The following is a 9,387-nucleotide window of genomic DNA, read 5'->3' on the forward strand; positions in this document are numbered from 1 at the left end:
AAAAAAGAAAAAACTAACATAACATAAATGACTGCATGAATCCACTGCAGTACATTTGTTGATCTCATTACTTCCAGTTTATTGATGGTGATTAATGAGATTTGGTTAATTTTGTTGACTTGGTGTAGTTATGTTCATTATGGGCAGGGCTGCAGTTACGCTTCACTGTTTGTCATTTTTAACCTATGATGTAGTTTTTGAATTTCATTTTAATAGCCAGCTCCCATCATGTGATACATAAAAGCTACCGTAGCCATAGAGACGCTTCCTTCTGGACCCACGTAACTGGCAGCATCAGAATGACAACATCCAGGTTTCATGCTTTATCAAACTGAGGTTCAATGTTAATGGTCTTTAAAGTGGACGTGTTTGTTATGTGGACAAAAAGGCAACTTGCATTACATGACACTGTTTGATAAGTCCAAAATAAGGATATCTTATTGGAGACAAGTGCTGTTTTCCATTGCATACAGTAGAGTGTGCAGCTCTGTTTAAAGCTTCTTGCACCAGTGGTGTCATTGGCCAACTGGCTACATTTTCTGAAGCCTGGAATTTTGGAACTTGGGCCCACAGGAGGTGCAATGGCCCTGATTTGTATATATCACAGTTACTGTATTTGTTACATAGACCCATACCTGTATCTTGTACATAAAGCTATCGGTTTTATTTGATTCTTAGGTTCAGTGTGATTGCATTGTGATACAACTCTTCAACAAATTGTTATTGTAAGCAAACTTTTTTAGATAAAAACAGGATTTACTTTAAGCTACATGAAAAGGAAATGCAATAATGTAAAATGGGTTAAAAATTTATCATCAAACCTAATGTGGCAGATAACTATGCTTAAACCACACATGTTAATAATTATAAGAGGGATTCACTTATTTTTATAACCTGTGGTGGTCTTTGCCTTTCGATTACTTAAACCAGTATTTCTGAGATTTTTCCAATAAATGTGTCTGTTGGTTTTTGTTTTTGTTTGTTTGTTTTGTTCAAACAAAATGTCCTAAAATTTCAATTCTCACAGATAAAAAAGAACCTTTGATTGTTTTGGCTAATCATTCACAGCCCTGGATTTGACCACAGTTTACTTGGCTGCTAAAATGTTATGAAATGATAATGTTGCCCAAAAATGTAAAAGCAGCACGGCTTGGTGCTCACTCATTTAAATGGGCATTTGACGTTTTAGCACTAGCTAACAGGAATGATCTTAATAAATACTCTTAATGGATGAGTAAATAGTAAGTAATATCAAAACTGCCTACTTGGGGATGAGACCTTTAAAACAAATCTCAATGATACTTAAAGAGAATGACTTTCTGTAAACACTTCATGTAGGCATTGAATCCTGCATAAAGTACAGCGTTGCTTATTTTTTGACATTTCTAAAATTACACTAGATGTACAAAGCTTATTCAAGTTCAAGGTTCTTTATTCATCACATGCGTAGTTATACAAGTATAACACACTGTGAAATGTAACCTGACACGCTCCTAAACTTGTGCAAAAGGGGGGAGAGAGGAAGAACATTATATATTATGTACATTATGTGAATGTGCATGTATGTAGCATGTATGCAGCAAGCAGGTGAATTCTGTACATTAAGTGTATTAAATAAGAATAGACATTCTGTACTGTACTTCTGTACTTATTCCTGTACTGTTAAAAAACACAGCAAAACACTGTGATTATGTTATTCATTATTATTTCCACTTGTAATTTAAATATTGTTCCTCTCAGCCATGCACACAGAGTCTGGAGACTCTGAACCTCGGCCATAATTCGGTGGGTAACGAAGGAGTCCACAAGCTGAAAGACGGGCTGATCGCCAACCGCTCTGTGCTCAGGCTGGGCCTTGCTTCCACCAAGCTGTCCTGTGAAGGTAGGAAATGATGTATTTGTTCCTCAGCTGTAGTTTTTTCTGGTGTGTGCGTGTGTGTTGGATTTTGGCATTTTTGACTGGCCTCCTGTTGTTGTGTGCTCTAGGAGCTGTGGCTGTGGCCGAATTCATTGCTGAGAGCCCCAGACTGCTGCGCCTGGACCTTCGAGAGAATGAGATTAAAACAGGTGGCCTCATGGCCCTGTCTCTTGCCCTGAAGGTTAACACCTCTCTGCTGCGTCTCGACCTTGACCGGGAGCCCAAGAAAGAAACTGTGAGTATGTGAATAAGAAATGGTAAAGGGTAGAGAGGACAGGAAGGAGATGGTTGAACATAGTCCAAATATTTCTGCAGCATTATCCCATTTCAGCTGTGTACAAATGTGTTTGTTGGGTTGAAATTAGGTGCCTTTGTACTTTGCCAATATTTTCCCTGGATTTCGAAGCCCCCTTAACTTCATAAGGAGAGGAGGTGATGTTTTCAGTGTATATAAAATGACTCATTTTCAGCAATTCCAGTGAGAAGACCAAAACCTAATACAGGTATTTACAGTTTAGGTATAGCTTAGTGTGGCTTGTTGGACGGTGCCAAATACTTCTCCTGTCCAAAAACTGTAAAAGAAATTGATGAGCCATGCTGATATTATGATATGATATGTGCACTGCTCTGATAAATACCCAATAGGCAACAGATCTCAGTTGTTAGTTAATCCCCAACAAAAGTACAATCGTCTTTTTTCTGGGGAGAGGTACTTATGATCTTCTCCATCTGTTATGCCAGCACGATGCCATCCTTTAAAAAAAAAAAGAAAAAAAGATTGTGTTGTGAAAGAACATACTTCTTGCTAAAACAAATGAAAGAAGTAAGGCCCTGTTACAGTGACTGTTTTGCATATTAGAAATGTGTTTTTTGTATTTTTTGATTTTTTTGTCTCTTAGGTAAAGAGCTTTATTGAGACACAGCGTGCCCTGCTGGCTGAGATCCAGAATGGTTGTAAGAGGAATTTCATCCTTGCTAAAGAAAAAGAGGATAATGAGCAGAAGATGAAGCAGTCTGCCTCTATGGCTGAAATTGCCACAGAGCAAGAGCAAGAAGAGGAGGAGGAAGAGGAGGAGCATGAATCAGCATCAGAGGAGAGAGGTGACGTAGAGGATAAAGACGATGAAACGGCAGGAAATGAAACGCAGACAAGCAGGCAGTCAGGAGCGAGCTCTGACTCAGATGTTCCCCAGACTCATCTGGAGTCTGACTCTGACACTGAGGACGAGGAGGAAAGCGAGGTGGTAACAAAATCTTCCACTTCAAACTCCTCCACTCTCTCAAACCAGACTGCTACTCATACCCATCCAGGGGTTGCACAGTCTCAACTCAGTGCCTCACATACATCCTCAGCCTCACCGTCCAAAGGGTCAAGCGTAATTTCTGTCACCGTCACAGAATCTACAGCTCCTCCGGGCACACCTCCATCTCCTGGACGTTGCATATCCGTCTCAAGCCCTGGGAGGGGTCATAAGATTTTCATGGTGACCCGGGTGGAGAGCCCCCCTGAACAGCATCAGCTCCAGTTAAGTGTGCCTGCTGTTCCCAGCCAGTCTAAAGAGCCCTCAAAGACTCCTGCAGACACAACACAGCAGACACAACCCCTGTGTACAATTCAGACACCTACACAAACCCAACTGACACAGGAGGAAATGAAGGAGAACTCACCTGCTCTTTTGACAGACTCTAAAATGACAGAGCAGAGTCCTTTAGCACTAAATACTCCACAGACCTGCAAACTAGAGCCACAGTCTACAACTGAAAACACAGATCCAAGTCTACAGTCACCAGCTCCGCCTTTAAATTCCTCATCAGACCAGGTAACAGAGAGCCCTAAAAGCCCCCAACCTGAGCCTCTTTGTGTAGAAGGAAACAAAAAGGAAGAGGAGGCGAAAGGTCCTGTAGGAAATGATTGGCAGGTGATACCCCGAGAGCGTGAACAGTCAGAGGAACTGAATCCACCCCAGACTAGTTTACCTACACAGCAGGAACTGTTAACATCTGGACTGCAACAGCTACCAAATGATGTAGTAACTGCGGCAGAGGAGGCCTGCTTACCACACCAAACACAGGAGACGCTTCTACAGAAAGAGAAGCAGGAAATATTAGTCAGCTTGCCAGAAAATGAAAAACTCAGTTTAGCAGAGACAGAACAGCCAAACCAAGAGGAGCCAAGGCCAAAGCAACAACCAGAGGCACATGAACAGGAAGCAGAGTCTTTCCCCTCTGTCCACACTGATCTGCAGGCACCAGCTGTCACTCAGGGTGGAGCACAGGAGTCAAATCCTCAAACAGGAGATGCAACACAAAGTCCTAACCCCACCTCATCTTGGCCTGAAGCCATCACTCAAATAAATCCACCGGTTGAAAGGGAGGAATCGGCTGACGAGAGCTCTGCAGACGAGGGAGAGAGTTTTGCTGAGGCTCTAGAAGGGGAGGTGGTCGGTGCTGCTCTGCCCAATGGCCTGAAACCTGAGTTCTCCCTCCATCTTCTCGACACTGAAAGCCCCAAGCCTGGCAGCTGTGTGATGGAGCACGGTGAGAATGTGTGAACACTGATGTCATGTTTTTTAAATCAGGTCGCATTCAGTAGATTTTTTTTGTTGTTGTTGTTGTGGAAAGGTTGTTTTAAAGTCTCTTATGTGTCACTCGTGTAGTGAGTGTCAGCTGTGGACAGGACCTGGAGGAACTGCTGCTGGAAGCCAGTTTGGAGACTGGGAGAGATGCACCGTGAGGTATAGAGCATTTATCACACTATTAATCTGCTGCAGAGTGTGCTTGAAGCAATACTACTTTGTTGCATTATAACTTATAAAAAAAACATAATTCCTGTTTGTGCTAATCAGCAAATAAACACGAGTCTCTGCCTGCCCTCTAACAGCCCCTCATGTCAGCCTCAGTTACTTTAAACCTAAAGAGCCCAGTCAGTTCTGATTGGCCGGATTTCAAAGCTGCCCTTCATGAGACTTCATCTGGCTCTAGTGGCTAGAAAACAAATATTTGTGTACTTGTTCGAGCCTTATTCTCTAAAGTATGCAACTGATGAAGACCAACCATAACGTGAGAACCCTTTGCAGAAAATGCTACAGAACCTGCTTCTGGAAAGTGTTAAGCTGGTGCTAATATGTAGCACGTTCTATGCACATTCTCCTTCTGGTAGAAAAACAGCACGAAAATGACAGAAAAGGCACTTTGTGTTTTCTGCTTCTGCTCTTTTAATATTTCAGTTTACAGTTTATTTCTCACAACTTAAAACGCAATAAAATGACCAAATGTGCAGATAATGACATTAATGATGCAAAACGCAAGTGTCTGCTCTTCATCAGACAATGAAACAGCACAATCTTAAATCTCATATGACCAATAACATCCAGTCATAAATCAGATCTTATATAGGGCAAACAATAGGTGTTAAATGTCATCATCCATGTAGCCTAGAAACAAATGATACATACTAGTTGCAATGCTTGTATCAAAGAGAAGTGTTAAGATGTTTTCATACATGCTCTGCAGCTTTTCAAACACTTGTGTAACAGAGGGGCAGCTCTGTAGTCGGACATTAGCCTGCCAGCTCACTGGTAGTAAGAGTGTGTGTGTGTGTGGGGTGCTGGATTGTGCTGATATGTGAAGGCCAAGTGGATTTATATACAAGTATATCTTGCTCACATTTCCTCCACTGAACCACAAAGAGTATATTCTGTAGTGCAAATGATTGTGAAATGGACCATTTTCTGGTGTGTACATGAATACAGCTTCATGGTGTGGTTAATGAAATATTTAAACGTGGTTCGGATCAAAGTTCAGTTTCTAAAACGTTTATCTCCTCTCTCCTGCTTCCACAGGGACTGTCGGGACAGGTGAAAACAGCATAAGTTGTCTGGCTTTGCTACGTGACTGGTTGCCCTTCAAGTTTTTGTCATAACCTCCAACACAGCATTCTCATAAAGGACAGAAGACCCAGTGTTAAACTCGCAGCTCTGTACAGGAAGATACAAACAAATAATGGAAAAGACTTGAAGGGCAAGATTTGCCTGTGGAGCTCAGTTGTGACATAAGGAGACCCTCCACATCCACACTACACCCAACCACTGAAACACACATGCACATTGAATATGCGAAATGAGGGGGAGAGAAATAAAGTTCAACCTGTTGTCACTACATTTTGTCAGCCGCAATCTTTACATGAAGAGAAGTGTGGGGACAAAAGAGAGAGGATGAAACACTAACCAAAGACGGACCTTCCTCACAGCTCCTTGCGCTCTTCTGTAGGTCTCCACAATGATTAAAAAAAAAAAAAATAGTAATTAAAAGGATTTTTTGTAACATACATACACAAAGACAATAACAGATGATGTGACGTGACAGAAGACAAAAGAACAGTGGTAGACCCTGCCCATCAGACCTGCTGGCTTAAACACTTGAGGTTGGAGTAGGTCGCTCTTTAAGGCTTTTATATCCACAGAAGCTGAAGTTGTTAACGTGTCTGTTTAAGTGTCAACATTTTCTGTGTGCGTGTCTCCCACTCCCTCCTTTAAACTCTAAGGGACTTCTGCCAAAGTGACCTCTCCTGTTTGTTTTCTCCTCCTGTACTCACTTTGGCCCCTCAGGAATCGGCGTTCCCACCACCGCTCAGACCTTTCAGATCTGACGCGGAGGAGCTGCAACCATCTCCCGCTCGCTTCTGCTACAATAAAAATGCTTTTTAGAGTTCACCGAGTCGGTGATTTGTTCCCCGCTGAAAAGAAAAGAAAACTTTAGTGAATATCAGAAATGTATACGTCTGATTTTGGTTGATTTATTTCTGGGCGATACGGGGCAAAAATCAGTTTTTCCTTTGATTCTCTGCAGCTCAGTGATTGCTTTATTCGATTGATCTTTGTTGTGTGAAAGTGTAAGGAAAAACAGCCTGGTCTCAGTCGTCATCTCCCCGCTCTTTTCCTCCGGTCCCTCAGTCTTCCACTGGCACTTCGTGCCATCTCTCCCCTATGTTCTCGCTCCTCATCATGTTGCCTTCAGTCTCACCACTTCAGATTCAGTGTTGTTTTGATTTTTTTCCTAAGGGGGCAGGTGTCCAGGTTTTTTGTTTGGCTGTTTTGAGAAATCAATTACTTTATATTTATTTTATGAGCCCTCTGATTTATTTGACCCCCACCCCCCCCCATTTTCCTTTCCTTTCTTCTGATTAGGGGTTTGCTTTAAAGTTTTTGATGTATATATCATATCACACTAGGGGAAATATTTAGTTTTTCTTTTGTTTTTTGAGGGGGGAGGGGCTCTAATAAAAATGAGAGGAAGGGTAAATAAGATTGAATGATTAGAAACGGTAACAGCAAAACAAAGAAGCGGTGGGCATAAGAGGCAACATATTTTAAAGCTGCGCTGCTGTGTGAATCTGTGGCCACAAGGGGGCAGTGATGGCTGTTTCCCCACAGGCCCAAAGGAGCTCACAGTCTGAGCAGAATCACGTGCTGATGTCTGTAAAAATCCAACTCCTGACCATAGTTTTTCAGAGCAGGGCAGTTAGACGGTATCTCTACTTTGATAATTCCTCCCTGAAGCAGATACCGGCAGGTTGGATTTCTTTTCCTGCCGACGGAGCAGCATTCAACCTTCCTGCTCTTCTACACCCAAACGATAGTTTGCTCCCACTGTTTGTAATGCTTTAATTTTAGATTTTTCTTTTTTTTAAAGAATAATTTGTTAACTTAATTAAACTGTGCTGGTAATCACAAAGTTATGTATGGCAAAATTTGTTCCTCAAATAAATGCATGTAATAACTAATAATATGACTGAATGTATGTTTCAATGGAAAATACTCCACTTGGAGCTGCACACGAATGCATGAATGACAGCAAGAATGATTTGGATGAAGTTTTGGGTTACAAATAATGTAATAACAGACCAGGCTCAATATGTTGCAGTAACGGCAATTAAAATGGTGTTAAGAAGTGCAGCAAGCAGCACTGACATGATTACGGCTCCTCTGAAAGGAAAGAAATGTGCTGTTGCTCTTTTGTTCTTTTTGGCTTGTTTTCTGCACTGCTGAGCGGCTCCTCGCAGGCACGTTAAACCAAAGCCTGTCACTGATAACGATGTTACTTGAACGTCGGATGCTGTGTCATTAATGTGGTTTTTGTTTTTTACACATAGTTTCAAGTTGCATGCACACTTTTCAAGCTTGTCAGGCTGTTCTCAAATTCTGATTAACAACCACCAACACACACACACACACACACACACACACACACACACACACCTTTTGCTCCAACTAAGAGAAATCGGACTTATACATGAGACATCTCTACATTTGAGTCACTTTAGACCAGTGATACCCAACCTGAAGACGCTCCAAAAATGAAAGATCTTAAGACAGTCCTCTGCTTTTTGCTTTGGATGCTTAATTTATTTGTTTTCAGATAAGACAATTTTACAGTAGACCATAGCAACTTATTGAGCAAAGATCCCCATGTTAAGAACTTGACCAGGACTAAAATACTGTGTGACCAAACGCACTGACACATCCATGCATTTTACTCTTTATAGGACATGTTTGGCTGATGTAATGAGAGTATACTGTTAGTTTCAGGTCTTCACATATTATCTCAATCGTAAGAAAAGATTTGAAATTAAGGTGTTTTTTGAAAGCTGACTTTATCGTTGTATTTCTGGTGGCTCAATACTGCAGTGGTTTATTCATTCGCTTCACAATGGAGAAGGATCCTGGGGAGGAGATACAAATCCCTCTGTGGTGATGTCAAGAAGTGCACCTGGCACCTACATAAATAAATCTATCAAATCAAACGTGCTGCCTGCTGTGGTGACCGATTGTCAGTAAGGAAGTTGCTAAAAGTAGCATTACAAAAACTCCATGAAGACAATAAGTGTGAAAATCTTTATACTCTGTCCACCTGTTCAACATTTATTCATTTATTTTTATTCTTTGCTAAATATTTGCATGTTTCATTTTGTGAATAATGAGGCTGTTTCCTAGCATTTACCAACTGGCACCAGGGGACTCGTTTGGATTTATCGTCAGTCAAATTTCATAGCAGGCTGATGGAAAATAAACAAGTGTCCCATTTCTCTGCACCAGGGTTTCACAGCCTTTAAATTTAAAGTTGGCTTCAGAAAAAGGAGAAAAGCATGTTTTAGCTACCTTCTTTTGTTCCTTAAGATCCTTGTTTCTCTCTCCCTCCTGTCCTATGGTCATTTCTATTTCATGCCTTTGAAATTAAGTATAAAACAAAAAGAAGTCATGGCGTTATTATTAGAACACCACAGAGATTCCAGGAGAAACACTTCCCTCTCCTGAAACTATTCCCCAGTGTGAACCGACTCATCCCTCTAGGGTGTAGTAGGCTGTCCTGGAGTGAAGGTGTGGAGAGCGATGGGAGCTCTGCTCTGTATGTTTTACTATACAAATTCTTGACCACACAAATCCACCCCGCCCAATTATATAAGAATGAGA

General features: G+C 41.4%; 1 protein-coding gene across 1 annotated transcript in view; it reads left to right on the forward strand.

Moving 5' to 3' along the window:
* Positions 1-6,630, forward strand: part of ppp1r37 (protein phosphatase 1, regulatory subunit 37) — a 45,079-nt gene extending 38,449 nt beyond the window's left edge. Inside the window, exons 9-13 of the mRNA XM_026191277.2 lie at positions 1,741-1,882; positions 1,987-2,153; positions 2,818-4,456; positions 4,576-4,653; positions 5,761-6,630. Coding sequence (XP_026047062.1) covers positions 1,741-1,882; positions 1,987-2,153; positions 2,818-4,456; positions 4,576-4,652 — 2,025 coding nt within the window. The 3' untranslated portion in view covers position 4,653; positions 5,761-6,630. The remainder of the gene's footprint in view (positions 1-1,740; positions 1,883-1,986; positions 2,154-2,817; positions 4,457-4,575; positions 4,654-5,760) is intronic.
* The last annotated feature ends 2,757 nt before the right edge of the window (positions 6,631-9,387 follow it).

The sequence above is a fragment of the Astatotilapia calliptera genome, chromosome 14 (assembly GCF_964374335.1).
Source record: "Astatotilapia calliptera chromosome 14, fAstCal68.1, whole genome shotgun sequence".
In the NCBI taxonomy this organism is placed as follows: domain Eukaryota; kingdom Metazoa; phylum Chordata; class Actinopteri; order Cichliformes; family Cichlidae; genus Astatotilapia; species Astatotilapia calliptera.